We start from the raw sequence: 17,583 nt of genomic DNA, 5'->3' as shown, positions 1-17,583 counted from the left end.
AGGCATGAACTCAGAGTATGGTTAAATTGCCCATGTCGGGGCACACAGCACAGCTTGCTTTCACATCAAAGGAAAAGCTCAAAGACTTCAACACTGGGCTTCCAACTAAGCCCAGGGATTGTTGCTTGTGCAAACTTTCTTCTAAAAGAGTAAGAACTTGAGAGAATGCACAGTGCCAGCTCTCACTTGCTTTTCACTGTTTGAATATTGTCCTGGGTAATGTGCTCTCCATGGCCCTACTTGAGCAAGAGGATTAGCCTAGATGAGCCCTTCCAACCTCAACCAGCCTGTGAATCTGTGTTTCAGTGATTTTGTGATTCACACGTATTAGACCATTAGGGCATGGTCCTGCCAACTGGCTGTGCCAATGAGTTATTCCAACATCATTTGTGTACATCTCCATTACACATCCTTTACGTTCATTAGCTGTCCACTAAGATATATCCCAACTGGGACTGGTTATAGACCTAAATTCTGAACACCATAGAAAGAATAGGGAGACATAACTTTTCGCCTGTGGAGTATTCCAAGCTGGTGCTTTAATATATTCACATCCCTGTGTATTTTACAAAATTCAAAGGGTGTTTTTATTGTACAAAATCCTGCAACAAAAATGACCAGCCAGTTACTTACACATCTGCTTTAAAAAATAGAATTATACATCCTTCTGTAGTGTGTTAATTTTGACATTCACTAGCATGAAGAAAGAAGTAGTGGAGCAGCAATTTGACTCTGAGTTATTTACCTGAACAGGTTTTGCTTTGACTTCTATTTCTCTTATGTGCTGTCTGTAATGTACATTTCCTGGCATTAACAGAGAACCCATTGTGGCTCCTTTCAAAGCTATTGGGCCCACAGGTAGGTCAGACTCCTGCTGTTGGAAAGCTTTTATTTTTCACTTCAAAAGGGTGAATCTGCCATCAGAGTACAGGACATAACATATGTCAGGCTCTGATTTTAGCAACACAACAGGTTGATCATATTAAACCATCACAGACCGAAGATCTACAGACTTCTACTAGCAACCAGTCCTCAGCAGGGAAAGATAGTGGACCTCTGAACTGAATAATGGCCCAGGACTCAGTTCCTTGCATCTTGTTTCACGTTTTTGTCTTTAAAACATGTCTAATCTTCTGTGACCTTTAAAAATAGATATATTGTCATCATCTTTTTGCACTGAAATGCAACTGTATGCAGTGAGTTCCCAACAGTTTTTTTCTTAGAAATACAAACATTTCAGTCCAACGATAGCTGGTTGAAATTCATTCTCTAAGACTTTTCTTTAAAAAAGAGTCCACCCCAGAGATGAATTTCTTCACATTAAACCCAGTTAAATATGTATTGCACGAGAGGGGCAAATTTCTCCTCTTTGAGTTAAACTATGGACCCGTGACCTTCTGAGCAAGCCTGGGTAATACGTAGTGCAGCTGTTTCACACCTGAGATTTCTGTTACAGTGAATGATCCTATTTTGGGCTGCCCTGGTGATTTTGTGATTTCATTTTAATGCTCAGGAGATCTCATTTCTAAGGTTTTTTTTTGGAGAAAGAAAAAACAACACGGAAATCTCAGTGTAAGGAGTCACATCTCATAGTGTTAAACTACTTTGAGAAGGGCTTTCCTATTCAGCTGATGCCATCAACAGCTGGCATAAAAAGTGATTGCTGTAACACTATAGATATCTATAATGTTATATGTATGTATGTATATATACATGAAACTCTCTATGTGGAGGTGACATCAACAAAGCATCTCTGAGTTTAGTGAAATTAATGAAATGTCTCCTGATTTAGAGGGCTTTCTCTTTTGGTCTGGTTTAAATCACGCCTCCCTCACAACCACAGGGCTTTACAGAGTCTACAACAGCCCTAAGAACCTTTAGGCAGATCTGCTTGTGAACAAAGCAAATGCAAAATGTGGTAAACTCTCCCTTAATTCACTGCAACCCTGTAGTGGGTTAGTTCAGGGGAGCTGTGAAACTGCCTTAAAATCCACAGTTAAAAGTCAAGGAGAAGAATTTTACCCTTCATTTCTACACGGCGGCAGTGTAGCACCTGATTTCTTCAGTTTTCAAGGCAATCTCTGTGCTATGCTTTAAACTGTTGGCTGAAGTTCTGCCTGCGAAAGCAAAAGAACGAACCCACTCCGATGATGATCACGGATAAAACCAACACAACTGTTAATATAATAAGGAAGTTGATTTTTTTTAGATCCTCTTTTTCACAGTCTTCTGGTTTAATGTTCCCAATGTGCATTTCTTCCTGGTACCCAAAGTTCTGGGTGTATTGACATGTTAAGTGCTCTATGTTCGAGATCTGGACGTTTTTGTTCTGGATCATTGATGACAACCAAATATTTCCACAGCAGTTGAGTGGGTTACCAGTGAGATACAAGTTTTTAAGAGAGTTTTCTAAAGCTAAAATATTGCTGTTCTGTAATGTACTAAACCTATTGTTCCGTAGGTCCAGAACTTCCAGTGGAGAGCCACTGCCCCACTTAGGCAGCCAACTCAGCTGATTTTCAGAGAGGTTTAAGTGTCTAAGGTGACTAAAGCAAGGCAAGTCAATATTTAATTCTATCAGGCTATTGCCATGTAAATGCAAGTATTCAAGTGACTGTTCCAGTCCAGATAGAGCGTTAACTTCAATTGTCAGCCCTGGGTTCGTGGAAAGATCCAAGAAAATCAGAGAAGTCTTGAAGAAAGTGTGTGCTGGTAGGATGCTCAGCATGTTGTCAGCTAGAAACAAGTGCTGAAGAGCAGGAGCATCAACAAATGAAATGCAACCATTTTCCTCTCCAGCGAGTCTTTCCTTCGCTAATCCCGAGTACATGCTGCAAAGAGTGATGTTGTTGCTCTGTAGATTGAGCCACCTGAGACTTGGAAGTCTTGAGAAGATGTCAAATTGGAGGGTTTGAAGATGGTTGTTTTGAATATAGAGCTCCTTCAAATTCAACAGAGTGTCAGCATGTAGGAGGAGGCTCTGCAAAGCATTGTAGCTCAAATCAAGGACAGTTAAGGAGACCAATGTACTGTCAGAAGTTACTTCAAAAGTCTGAAGACAGTTTTTACTGAGGTTAAGGGTTTGAAGAGACAACATCGATTCAAAGAACTCATCCGGAATGGATTTAATTTCATTGTAGCTTAAGTCTAAGTATACAAGTTGGGATAAATTAAGAGAACTTTTGTTTCTACTTTGCTTCTGATCAAGAAGATGAAAAGGAGCATGTAACCATTCATTCTCCATGTAGTCCATTTTATTATGAGAGGATTCAGCTGTGAGCTGAATTAAATTCTTTGATAAATTCAGAGTTACCAGCTTGTTCACCTGAGGGAAGACTGGGAAGCGAAGCAGTTTGTTTTCACTCAGATCCAAGCATCTTAAGCTGTACTCATCATCTGACTCTGTGGTGTGGAAGGACTCAATGCTGTTCCTGCTGAGGTCAAGTATCTCCAACTGCCTGAGGTTAAAATCAGAGATGCAAGTAATTGAATTCATGGAGAGATTCAGTCTGGAAAGATTCAGTAGAGTCTCAAAAGCACCTTCTTCAATTTCCATGATGATATTACTCTGCAGATCTATCTCCACAAGACTGGGAGATCCCTGAAACATCTTGTGTGATATCATTATAATACTGTTACCTGCCAGTGAAAGATAGCGCAGTGCTGGAGCTTGTTTAATGAAATATTCAGCCATCCCATTGTAGAGACTGTTGTGAGATAAGTCCAGTATCTCCACCTTGGGTAAAAGTCCAATCCCTTCTGTCCCAGTCTGAGCAAGCTCATACAAGTTGTTGTTAGCTAAATTTATTTCCACCAAACTTGTCATGTGTGCAAAGACTCCAGGCGTGATGAAGCTTATCTGGTTGGAGCTTAAATCAAGGCACTGGAGGGAAGTGTAGAGGGGTAAAGGCATTTCAGGGATGCTTTGTATCAGATTTCCAGATAGATCTATCTTGTTTACATTTGGATGGAGCTCACGAGGGATTTGGTGTAGGTCTTTGTTGTGGCAAAACGCCTGCAAGTTTGCCTGACAGAAAAGAAAAAGAGAGAGAAAATGGGAGGTCACCTGACAGATGAAAAACATATTTGTATGAAACTTAAAGAAAATAATACTCAACAACAAGGTAAGATCCTTCTCATACAATTTTCTTTGAGCGTTCATATAGCAAGCACAGCCATTCTAATGCTTCTTTGCAGTTAAGTGTTAGCACTCCTTTCATTTTATATATCTAACTTCAACTAGTAGAGTTGTATCTACATATAATATCTACTACACATTTTCCTTTTTCCCAAGCTTATTTTAATAGTTCCGAGTGAAGGTGTTTTACTTGTTTCCATTGTAATCAAGAACTATGTCCTCACTTTCCTTCTGATCTTTGCCTTTCTCAGCTTTATTCTAAATGACTCTAATGGGTTCTGCAAACTCTACATGCAAGAAGTGGTACTAAGAAGGGCTCCTCTCTGTTGGCAGCATAGTTCCCAAAGCAGGGACATGGAAGATAAGGAATCTCTCTCTTCATTAGTCATGCCCCTCAAATATTTGATTTTGCCTTCCTTTGGAGTCGTGATGCAGGTAGGCAGTGTGCCCGTAACAAACTGGGTCAGCCAACTATTCATACAATACTGATACAAACTTCCAAACTCTTTCTGTTTATGCTATGCATAGGAATCCATTTCCTAAGGCAGTAATTCTCATCTCCTCTCATGGGGTGCATGCCTTATGCTCCATCCATATGCTTCATCCCCACGCATCAACCACAATGGACATAATAGTGCTGGACAGTAGGAAACACTTCTCTGAAAGAGTGGTTGGGAATTGGAATGGGCTACTCAGGGAACTGATGTTGTTCAAGAACCGTGAAGATGTGGTACCTAGAGATATGATTAGTGGGCAGTATTGGTGGTAACCGGACAGTTGAACTAGTTGAACTTAGAGATCATTTCCAATCTTAATGATTCTATGTTTGTATGAATGCAGCAGGGAAGACATATCATGTAAAGCCAGCTTTGAGGAGAAAAAGATACGTGGTGATGACCACGCTTTTCTCACCCACTTCTCAGCAGCAGGGCAGAGAAAAATTCAACCTCATCAAATTCATCTCCTAAATAAATGCCTATTTAATTGCACCTAAGATTGAATCCATGTCCAAAGGAAAATTTGGAATGTGTGTTCATAAGGAACCTTGGAAACACTGAGATAACCATCCTTGCATAAATGTCAAGCTGTATTTTGTTATTAAGGGGAACACACGGCAGTGGGAGGAAGTGGAATGCAAAAGGCTTAGACAGCATTTAATCTACTGGAAGAAAACTCTTGTTATGAATGTATATGGGTGACCGGGTCATGTACTGTTTGTAGAAAGATCAGAAAGAAAGAAAGAAAAAAAATCTGATGAATCTTAACTTCTGTGAAAAAGAATCCAGATTCCATGACGTAAAGCTCTGCATTAGCTTTTCCAGCATTACAGAAACATTAATTTAAAGAAATATTATAAACCATCTGTTTCATGTGAAATTCTTGCTGAATGAAGTGACAGATCTGCTTAGGAGAAGTGGAGCAATAGTCTGTATTTTGTGACTCCCTTTTGCATTGTGAGAGTTTTGAAGAGCACATAAAAATGTGATGGAGAATTGTAAATGCTCATATAAATGTCAGATATAAATAGGATTCTCCACAGTCCTTTCGATGGTATAAACTTCCCTAAGATCTGATTTTGCAGATGGACTTGATGATCTGCGGCTGGACTTGATGATCTTGAAGGTCTTTTCCAACCTAAGCAATACTATGATTCTATGATTCTGTGATTGAATCATGCACTTTGATTACTCTGCTTACACAGAGTAACCAATATCATCCAATGCCCATCAATGCCACTCAGGTTTTCACTGAAGACCATGATGGAGAACTCAGTCACCACTTGTAGGGTTGGGCCTTTAATCTGAATGCACTGACCTCTCCAAGTGATAAAAGGGTCTGAGAAAATCCGCACCTGACAGTGTCTAACATTTGTTTCTATGACATTTCTCCTCTCAATTTTCATTGGTCTGTTGGTGCTGTCACTGGATTATTTAAAGCCTGTTGGGAGGAGTGTGGAACACTTGGTTCATTCTGTATTTGTCTTCTGATGAAAAAATGACACTTCAACTCAAAAGTTGACCATTGTTTGAATTTTGACTCCAGTCCTTCACTGGGTGGAAGTTGTCACCCACCTCAGTGACAGCCCTGTGAACAAAGCAGCTGGATTCAAGGCTTTGGTGTTTCATATCTTATCATGAGTGTTTGAGCCAAAGAATTTGGGCTGGAGCTGCCTGGGGCCAGCTTGTATGTTCTTTAGAAGTGCTTTCCAGGTAAAGGCTTCACCACACGATGAAGTCTTAGCAATTTGTATATGCACCACATGTGGGCTGATAATCTATGGTAACAAGTATGATATATTGTTGCATGGCATTGATGCAAGGCAATACACAATTTTATGAAAATCCTTCCCTTGCATGATATATTGGAAGAGCCTCCTTTGCCAGTTAACATAAATTTCTTTAGGAGGAAAAACTCCCTCCTTGGAAGGCAATGTGAGCTAGGAAGAACCTCTTGACATTGAAGCTGTGACTTCTTGCCATTTGTCTCAGCAAATGGCTGGCTCTGACCTAGCTCAATAGAAAGGTAATGGCTTTTATGGACGTTTTACCTCCTAAAACCTTACAAGATCAGTGCACCTACAAGAACATGAGCGATGAGAGGCCCAGGTTTCTGTGTTATGCCTCTTCCTGGAGACTTGGGATGAAAGTTTCCAATTCTGAGCCTTTCTTATCTTAAAGGTGCCACTGCAGGGAAGGCAACATGTAAAAAATGATGCAGTGATAAAAAATCATCCTATGAAATAAGTGGGACTCCCAGTGGACACATCAACAAGCCCTGGAACATCTTTGAGCAGTGTAGAAATGTGTTTAGATTTACACCCTCCTCCATCCACTGCATGAAACTCTCGGCAAATGAAGAGTGGCAGAGCTCCACTGACTTTAGCGATGCTGAGCTGTTAATCTACACCAGATGAGCATCCCAACCCCCAGCTGCAGCCAGAGCTGAATTTATCCCAGACTCATTGTGTACAGCCTTGGGTTTTTGGCCCGTATAGTTGGCCTGTTGGAAGCAGTTTATAGTGCAGTGGTGGAAACAAGCATGTGTTTACTTCTCAGCAATCAGCCTGATCTGTGACCCATCAAGAAATGGAACGGAGTGAAATCTGCTCGGATTATTGCATGTCTTGTCTGGCATTCATGTGACTGTGATACATGGGACCCAAGCTGTCATGTTTACAGCGGGTTCATCAGTCTTTCCTCGGCAGCCAATGAGCTGAGCTATCCAGCCACCTTCCCAAGATCTTTTTATATATACTAGGTCTTAATTTCTCTGGAATTCAGGAAGCACAGCAACGCAGCAGGGTGGGCAGAAATGGAATGAGTCCCATAAGGGAGATGTGTACAGCTAGCAAATTATTTTTTCCCTATTTTGGAAATTCTCAAGGATTTGTGCTGAACTTCAACATTAAAAAATAAAAAAATTAAAAGAAAGAAGTATTTTTAAATGGCATGTTACTGTCAGCAGCACTTGGATAGGGAAGGGAGAAAGCTCTGCTATGAATAACATTTATAATATGGTTCCAGTTGCCTGCAAAAATTCAAGAAGAAAATGTTGTACAGGAGCCAGAGACTTTGTCACTTTCTTTAGAAGTCAGGTGTAACTCCCTGACAGCAGTGCTGTGTCAGGGCAGAGGTCAGACACAATGATACTACGAAGGCTGCTGTAGATGTATTTCACAGAAGAGGCTTTATTTAAAGCACAGAGAACTTAGGCCTGATATAAAGAAGTAGATTTTAGGTCTAAGCTCCTTCTCTGCCTCAGTCACAAGATCCCTGTTCAGTCTTGGGGAAATCAGGTCAAATTTCTTCCAACCAACCACTCCTTAGAAAATACAGAGACAACATCTTTCCCCTTTTTTCCCCCTTGTAGGTATGTGGCTGCAGTGAGAAATGGTCATAACCCAAGAGCAGTCTTCAGAGCATCTACTAACCCAGCAAAGCCTATTTCGGCCAACAGGAAAAGCCTTTACACAGAGCTTTCTTCACAGAGGGCATCATTATTTGGGCAGCACCTGTAATGGATAGTTGCAAACTCATCCAAGATCTTGAGGTGACCTTACCATTTGGCAGGGCATCCCCTCAGCAGGCCAATGATTGGACATCCCCCCATTCACCACTGACAGGAGGAAGACAACGTACAGTCTCATGGTTCTGCAAGGAAATTGGTTATGGTTAGATGTCAAACATGGCACCACAGTCAGTTCATGCATGCATGAGAAAGCTGGCATCAGAACATCACCTATCACAGAAAGGCACAACTGCAGTACAATAAATTAGAATAAAAAATAATTAAGGTTGGAAAAGGCCAGTAAAATCATCTAGTCCTACCATCAACCCATCACCACCATGTCCTCTCATAGAGTCATAGAATCACTAAGTTTGGGAAAGGCCATTAACCACTGACGTATCACAACCATGTTCCTAAAATTAATGCATCCACCTATGTGTATCTGTGTTGATTTAAGACACGCAGGAAAAAGAGAGATCTACATAAAGACTTGAAAGAAAAGTTCAAGGCATCTTGTGGGGTTGCCCTGGTGTGATTTATTTCAGCTGCTACCTAGGTGATACTCCAGTCACCCACTGAAGTCTAGATGCCCAAGCTGGACAGTGTCTCTGGTGTCACAGAGAAAGACAACTACTCAAGATTAAGTGACCTCTCGAGCCCCCTGCTTCTTCCCATAGAGGCAACTCAGTACTTTAACTACTCTGGAGTTATAGGTGCCAAGTCCTGATGGAAGTCAAGGGACTGTCATTCAGAAACAAGAGCTGTGAGCCATCAGTCTCACCTCGGTGCCTGGGAAGGTTATGGAAAGGATAATCTCAGGTATCATCATGGATGAACTCCAGGTCAGCCAAGGGATCGGGCCTAGTCAGCATGGGTTTATGAATGGTAGATCCTGCCTGACTAACCTGATTTCATTTTATGACAAGGTGACCCGCTTAGTAGATGAAGGAAAGGCTGTCAATGTGGTCTACCTGGACTTCAGTAAGGCCTTTGACACTGTCCCCCATAACATTCTGGTAGAGAAGCTGGCTGCCCGTGGTTTGGATGGGCGCACGCTCCGCTGGGTGAAGAACTGGTTGGATGGCCGGGCCCAGAGAGTTGTGGTCAATGGAGTGGAATCCAGTTGGCGGCCGGTCACAAGTGGCGTCCCCCAGGGCTCGGTGCTTGGGCCGCTTCTGTTTAACATCTTCATTGATGATTTGGATGAGAGGATTGAGTGCACCCTCAGTAAGTTCACAGATGACACCAAGCTGGGAGGGAGTGTTGATCTGCCTGAGGGGAGAAGGGCACTACAGTGGGACCTGGATAGACTTGATCGATGGACCAAGGTGAACGGAATGAGATTCAACAGGGCCAAGTGTCGGATCCTGCATTTTGGTTACAACAACCCCAGGCAACCCTACAGGCTTGGGGAAGTGTGGCTGGAAAGCTCCCAGACGGAAAGGGACCTTGGTGTGCTGATGGACAGTCGGCTGAATATGAGCCAGCAGTGTGCCCAGGTGGCCAAGAGGGCCAATGGCATCCTGGCTTGTATCAGGAATGGTGTGGTGAGCAGGACTAAGGAAGTCATCCTGCCCCTGTACTCAGCATTGGTGAGGCCTCACCTCGAGTACTGTGTCCAGTTTTGGGCACCTCAGCACAAGAAAGATATGGAAGTACTGGAGCAGGTCCAGAGAAGGGCAACGAGGCTCATGAAGGGCTTGGAGAATCAGCCCTATGAGGAGAGGCTAAGGAAGCTGGGGCTGTTTAGTCTGAGGAAAAGGAAGCTGAGGGGAGACCTTATTGTGCTCTTCCAGTACCTGAGCTCTGACCATGTCTCCATTTGTGGGACATGGCCCTGGCTGTGCCAGCTATCTCAGCTGGGTCTGGAATCTGGACCCAAAACTGAATGTTCCTGAGGAGAAGCATCCGGTGGAGACCAAGATCCTGACCTCCACCCAGCCCTGCTGGTTTGGCCTGACCTCCTGCCCTGTCAGGACTGAGGACAGGAAGAACAACCAGGTCCTTGTTGAGGAGCAGCGTTCAGAGGACACCAAGAGAAGGCTCTCCACATGGTCCTGCTGGTTTGGTCTAACCTCCTGCCCCATCAGGGCTGAGGACAGGAAGACAAACCAGGTCCGTCCCGAGGAGCAGAGTCCAGTGGAGACCAAGAGGCAGACCTCCTCCCGGCCCTGTTGGTTTGGCCTGACTTCTTGCCCCATCAGGATCGAGGACAGGCAGAACTACTGGGTCCTTGCCGAGGAACAGCATCCAGTGCAGGCCAAGATCCTGACCTCCTACTGGCTCTGCTGGTTTGGCCTGAACACCTGCCCCCACAATAGGAATAAGAACCGGATCCTTCCCAGGGAGCAGGATCCAGTGGAGACCAAGATCCTGACCTCATACTGGCCCAGCTGGCTTGGCCCTTCCCAGTGCTCCAAACAGGTCTGGTACAGAGGCAGGAAGGTTCCTGAGGGCACAAAGCAGCAGTCCCAGGACACCAAGCGGAAGGCCTACAGCTTGCCTGGCATCCTGGGACAGCTTTGGGACTACTTTGTGCTAGGAGAGAGAACCTGGCTCATTACAGATGCCTTGTTAACTATCTACTTTCACCATCTGTGGAGGAAGACCTGTGGCTTCTGGAGAAGATTAAGAGCTCAGGGACAGGTAAGCAGACAAGTTGCATTGTGCAGAGAGAGTACCATGGTTGCGGATCAGGGAACCATCAAGGCCATAGACGTGAAGACAGCCAAGGAAAGCAGACCCCCAGATATCAGTTAACTCTCCCCAGGGACTTGCCCAGCCACAGGGCTGTCACACAGTTGTAACCCCCCATGCAACACAGGGCCTGCCAGAGGTGGTGTGAGCCCCATGGGCTGCCCCAAGCAGTCTGGCGAGGCTGGAAATGCTCCGCCCCAATCAAAGTCCTGCAGGGTGATGCTCTGCCAAACAAGTCTGCATCCCTTTCACTGTGCCCATGCTCTCTCACTTCCAGGGACCGGGAGAAATGGCCTCAGCTTCCTGGGACACTGAGTGCCAGAAAGAGGACAAGGAAGATGTTCAAACCGTGCTCTGTCGGATGGAGGCCAACCTAGACTTAATGCAGGGATATTTGATGATCCTCAGTGCCTCCAGAATAAATTCAGGTGCCAGCAGAGAGAGAATACAATGGATAGCACTGTGGAGAGTGAGAGACCCTCTATACACTCCTCGTGAAGCTCCAGCCAGAGTGTGTGTTCTGTGGATGGATGGCAGGTAAGGCAGCAAAGCAAGTGAGTGCTGCAGTCTGTTGGTGTGGGGAGGTTGCTGCTCAGGGCAGAAGGCAATACAGGTGTCAGGAGAGGAAAGGCAGCCAGAGATGCAATGTTCCTGATAGGGACCCATGAAGAAGAAGGGGCCCATATCCCAGCAGCTGCCCACGTCCCTGCAAGGGGGGTGCCCAGGGAAAGTGCATGCCCTGCTGTGTTCATCTTTGGCCTACGGGAGCTCCAGGGCCTGTGTGAGAGTAGGGCAAGCAAAAGGGAAAGAGGCAGGTGGAGCAGAGAGCAGGGAGAGTGATTTCCATGAGCCACTTGTGCCCATCTGAGCCTGCTCTTTTCAGGGGGACGGTCAGCTGGCAGTATTGAGCACACCTCAGCCCACCAAAGGATCGTGCACTGAAAACTCCTTGATGACTACAATGCCTTCTACTGGGTGCATGCCAACATCTCCTACATCATCACCTCCATTTTCAAGCATGCATGAGATAAATAAAACCATCATTGCTACAGCCTGTGTCCTTGTGGTGGCAGTGGGTCTGGGACAGCAGCTGCACGAAAGGCGCTGGTGCAGGAGAGTGCTGCTATGCGGGGTTTGAGGGCACACGGCTGGGGAGGAGGAAGGGCGCTGGGCTGGGGGAAAAGAGGCAGCGGTGGCTGTGAGGTCCCACAGACAGCCGTCCCAGGAAGGTAAAACAGCAGCAAAGCACCACGGCAAGAGCTGCTGGGAAAGGGAGGGGGGCCCTGAGGTGAGTCAGCTCACACTCCCTGGTCTGTTTCGTCCCTCTGATTCTTAACGCTCACTGGTAGTTCAGACCAGCAGACATGAAATCACAGAGAGAAGCCTGCAGGCTGTTGGCTGGGACTTTGGGGCACTGGGATGGTGTTATGGCTCCAGCCTGGTGCGGCCCGGTTCTGTGACTGATGGGGCAGAGGGAAAAACCAACCCACGGCCCGGGAAATGGGGAGAGGGGTATGGGAAATGCAGGGAGGGGGACCTATATACAAAACAGCGGCAACGAGCTAAGGGAGAGAAAAGTCATTTCTGTCTTTAGTGGAAAAGTTCTCCTCAGGAAGCCCAGACCCTGGAGGTTAGTTAGAGCATCTGGGGAATGGAAGACTTCCCTTTAGTCAGAGAAGACTACTCCTCCTCCTCCTCCTCCAAAACTGTGGCAACCCAGATGGAGGGCCAGCCCAGAAATGTTGCGGTTCAGGTTTCTGGCTGTTTATTTTAGGGCTATGAGGCTGCGGGTTTCATTCATGAAGGGTTGCAGCCTCCGACCCCTGCACCTAAATCACGCTTAGGAAAACAGCCTCTTTGGGGTTAAAGGTTTAAATATCATGGCTGAGAAACAGAAAGCCCGTAATCTTGAATCCTGAACTCTCTCCCTCTTGTTTTTACTGCACAAAGCGTCCTATGATATGGTGGCAGGATGGGCTTTCTGTGTCACAGGATCATTAGAGTTGGCAAAGGCCACCCATGGTCATCCAGTCCATTGCCTACTCAGCTATAATGCACCTGAACTGAAGATTTATTGGGGTTTTCCAGTCAGTAAGCAAGAATTCAGGAGATTGATGGAGTCAGAGTAGTCCAAGCTTCTGTACATAGTACTGCTCAGTGTGCCCGACCTATTAGTAACAAATCCCATTGCAAAAGGGACGCTTATGCTCTGATGTCTGCGAGTTCTGCTTTTTATTTATTATTTTCTGCTGCCCTCTAGGGCTGGAGCAGCAGTCTAATTGCTGGTTTCCTCATTTCCTTTTGCTAATTTTGGACTGATTCTGGAAAACAGTCCTTTATACTGATTTCACCACCTTTGTCCCCCAGGCTCAGGAGCCTGAACTGTTGCAACATGCTTTTCCTGTGGTTGGGGCATACCAGAACTTGGCTCTTATTACATGGTTTGCTTGCAGTGCACCCCAAGATGAGAGATTAAATGCTATGAAGAGGTGTCAGTATGTGTATAGCTGGGAAAGGGTACAGTTAGGTACAGCAGATAGAAGAGCTCAGGCTTAACTCTTAACGAAGCTGCTTACCAGTGAGAATGTTGCTAACCTGAACCTGAGGACCACTGTGGTGTCCGGAGGTTACAATGCCTTTTGGATGCTCTGAGTTGCATCATCAGCATCATTCAATAGTGCTTGCAACATGCAACCACTTTTGCAAAGAAAACATCAAATATCAAATATCCTCCCCTCCCCCCCCGAAAAAGATAAAAATTATCAAATATTTTTTCCTTTGGAAAGAGCACATTCAGGTTAGATATCAGAAAAGAATATTATCCAAAAGAGTGGTTATGCACTGGCCCAGGCTGCCAGGGAGATGATGGAGTCACCATCCTTGGAGATGTTCAAGAACCATGGGGATGTGTCTCAGGACACAATCAGTAGGCATGGTGGGGATGGGTTGAGGTTGGACTTGAACTCAGTGGTTGTTTCCAACCTCAATGATTCTATGATTGAATTTGATTTGTATTTGGAGATGGAATACAAATCTACCTACAACAAAACGTGATGAGTGCAGCCTCACATTCTCTGACACCTGAATTTTCAGAGCACTTTGGGAAGCTTGGATTTGCTGGTAAAATAACAGGGCTTCATTGCATTTCTATACCTTAGGCTGATTTATTGAGTGGCCACACAGTTGTGTCAGCTCAACTGTGAAGATGACAGAAACAAATGGCAAAGCAGGAGGGAAGGGCATGCACTGATTCTGCTTCTCAAAACTTTACTTCATTAAAACCTCTGCCTTAGAGGCACAGTAACCACGCTGGGAGTGATCAGCCACTATGGTATCCTTACTGTCTTTGCCCTCTTTTATAAAGAGGATCAGAAAACAAAAAGTTTCAGATCCTGGAGCCTTTGGATGACTTCATTTTTGCAATATTTACTTGCTGTTTTCTACCCAACAGTCTATAACTTAAAAGGCTTTTGAACCATATCTACTTTCATGTGCAGTCACTGTTCCTGGAGGTGTCCAGGAAAAGGCTTGATTTGGCACTGAGGGATGTTCTTAGTGTTAATGGTGGGTTGGGGTTGGACTTGCTGATCTTAGAGGTCTTTTCCAACCTCAGTGATTCTATGATTCAGTACAGAATCCATCAGATAGATTGGGTCACCTGCATCAAACAGATTGGAAGATCTGAACAGGTTGCCCAAAGATGTTGTGGATACCCCTATCCCAGAGGTGCTCAAGACCAGGTCAGATAGGGCCTTGGGCAACCTGAGCTGGTGGGAGGCAATCAGCCCATGGGAGGGATTGAAACTGGGTGGGCTTTGAGATCACTTCCAACCTAAGCCAATGTATGATTCTATGATTCTATGAATTAGGGATCCAACACAACACAGAGATGGGTGTTTCTTGAGATCACTTCTCTCCTCCAAAGCCTATTCCCAGCATAGCCCACAGTAAAAAAAGCAAATCCCAGCCTTTGGCTCTCACGAGCCTACCCACAATTTGCTGCAGGTTCCCAAGGGTTTCTGATAAACAAGAATATGTCTTGACGATTATATGTCTTGAACTTTCAGCCCTTTTGGAGTCTGTCCATCCATAACGCTGCTGCTTTCTAAGGCACTGCTTTTGGGTTGAGTCCTGTGTCAAGCAGCATGAATCAAACTCTCCAGAGAAGTAAACAAAACAAACTCCTGCCTTAGAAAGTGGGTCTGAACTGCAAGGGCAGGAGTGGGACACATCTTGCTCCCTTTGGCCAGAATAGCTCCCCGGTGATTCATCCCCCCAGGGAACTGGGGGCAACAGCAATATTAACCCTATTAAAAACTAAATAACCCAGGCTATCCTCAGGCATGGACTTTCAGAAGGAGGCACAGCTCCAGTTCCTGAGACCCTACAGCATCTCTTCTGCTTCAGTTCAGTTAGATGTCATGGGGAATTTTTTCACTGAGAGAATGGTGAGGCATTGGCACAGACTCCCCAGAGAAACTGGATACTCCATCCCTGGTAATGTTCAACACCAAAATGGGGTCTTGGGCAGCCTAATCTTCTTCTTGATCTAGCAGTTGGCAACCCTGCCTGTGGCAGATGGTTTGGAACTTGATGACCCTTGAAGATCCTTACAACCCAAGCCATTCTATTCTGTGATGACAGGCACCATACACAGGTTCAAACTCCTATCTCTCCAGCATCAAGTCCACAAACCAATCGATCCCACAACACCTGCATGACTTACATCAGGCTTTTCCCCTGCCTATTGCCTTCCTTCTCTTGCTCCCATGTGGTCCTCTTTCTTTAGGTATCTCTATCAGGCCAGGCAGCCAACAGCATTTCCCCACCATAGATTATCTGGGAGACATCAGCTTTCCAGCCCACTTGGACAGCAAATACACACAGGATTTAACAACTTCCCCTGTTTCATTCACCTCTGATTTTACATAAATAGAAAAAATATATATATAAAATGGATGAGAATTGCATGAAACCATCAGCCCCAAGAGAGGGGTTGGGCGGAGGGGTGGCAAAGCATGTGAAAACTCACTAAGTTCTATTTACCCAAAGATACATGAGCTGGCACTTGAAGATGAAACTATCTGAATACAAAATTCTCTCTGTGGAGAGCAAAATTCTCGGAGAAACTCAAAGCCACAAACCAAACCATAATGCTTTCTGACCAGCTTTAACCTACGCACAGTAAAACACAGAGAGAAATCAGTTTTTATTTCAGTAATTTTTCTGACAGTGGAGTTAGTTTTTTCGAGAATAGCTGTTCTCAATTTGTGTGATACAGCAGGGGATACTCAATACAACCGGAGATAAAATGAAGTGAGGAAAACTATTTCTGGTACATTTGACTTGCGCAACACTGATACCCACATGTGAATTCATTCATAACTGTATTAATAAAGGCCAAGCATTGATCCAGTCACCAATCTGCTTTAGAAAGACAAGACTGATCATAGATTTTTGATGTTGAAATCCCCCAAAAAATTCATCAATAGGATTATTTTAAATCTGGAAAAAGTACATCTTGGTAAAACACCAGGTTAGTATTATTACGACTTATTTATTTTGTGGAAAGCCAAACTTTGGATTCTGTATAAGGGAGACATATGTGTACTTTGATAAAAAATACAACAGAGCTTGGCTTTAAAATGTTTTCTGTGACTTTTATATGAACTAAGATTTTGTAGAACTTTGCTATTTCCAAATATCCTCTAAACATCAATTCCTCACGAGTTTGGATGCAACACAAACAGCCACTACCAATAAGTCACTGTTCGCCCAAGGTGACATTCAGGCTGCGAGGATAGGAGCAATAGACCAATGCTGTTAACCCACACCTTGTGCTCCAACAGGGACAGCCCAGTGACAGCACTGATAGCAAGGAGAGCAGCAAGCTAAGCAGCATTTCACTTCATTTCAGCCTGGGACAGTGTGATTTGCCCAAGGCTGTATGAGGACGCAGTGTCAGAGTGCTGGGAGAGCAGCATTAATCAGTGAGCACAGTGCCAATCTCTGCAGCACTCCTGGTTCAGGGCACTACAATGCAGTAACACCATAAATAGAATAAAGTGCTGTGAAGAAAGGATAAAACTTATCTCCCCATCTTTTGTGCCTGCTAACACAGTTAATGACTCTATGGCTACAAATGAACCGGTGCCTCCTTAACTTAAAGAGTGCAACTCTCTGCAGCTCAAGTCCCGATGACTTGGAATATACAGCTGTGCAGATAGAGACATTTACATCGAGTGTTTAACCAGCGCATAAACACAGCTATCTTATTTACACAGCACCTTCCCCATCTGCTCTATTTCTAAAGGCAGCAGCTCTGCGTCCCCGCAGCCAAAAAGCTCCCAGCTCAACTTCCCAGCGCTTCTCCACGTACCTGATCTGGGGTCGGAGGAGGAGGATTCGCCTCTGCCCGCAGCTTTTTGCCTCCCAGACGCTCCCAGCAGCCGTCCCAGCGCGAGCTGGGGAAGAGTTTCCTTGGGGAAGTCGAACCTCTGTTGCATGCCAGCTGACTAAAACTCTGCGAGCTCAGAGAGAAGTTTGAAGTCACAGGGAGAGGAAAAAAAAAAAAGAAAGAAACAACCACGCTCCCCATAGACCGGTCCTTGAATTCATTCCTTCGCAGTCATGAGCTCTTATATATTCCCAGGCTCCCATGAGCACGTGAACGCATACCTCCGTAATAGTTTTAAAATGTGTGTGTCCTCTTGTGCTTCTCTTTATTTTCCATTTCGTTC

At 44.8% G+C, this 17,583-nt stretch overlaps 1 protein-coding gene across 1 annotated transcript; it reads right to left on the bottom strand.

Moving 5' to 3' along the window:
- Positions 1–512: 512 nt before the first annotated feature.
- LRRC32 (leucine rich repeat containing 32) lies at positions 513–17,358 on the bottom strand. Its single transcript, XM_072346692.1, has 3 exons — positions 17,223–17,358; positions 8,199–8,289; positions 513–4,027 (listed from the first exon to the last, which is right to left on the bottom strand). The coding sequence occupies exons 2-3, from the start codon at positions 8,283–8,285 to the stop codon at positions 2,087–2,089; spliced, it is 2,028 nt and encodes a 675-aa protein (XP_072202793.1). The 5' UTR covers positions 8,286–8,289; positions 17,223–17,358; the 3' UTR covers positions 513–2,086.
- Positions 17,359–17,583: the final 225 nt, after the last annotated feature.

Source organism: Excalfactoria chinensis, chromosome 1 (assembly GCF_039878825.1).
Source record: "Excalfactoria chinensis isolate bCotChi1 chromosome 1, bCotChi1.hap2, whole genome shotgun sequence".
Classification (NCBI taxonomy): domain Eukaryota; kingdom Metazoa; phylum Chordata; class Aves; order Galliformes; family Phasianidae; genus Excalfactoria; species Excalfactoria chinensis.
Note: the sequence above shows the minus strand (reverse complement) of the source record. Positions and strands in the feature narration are given on the sequence as shown.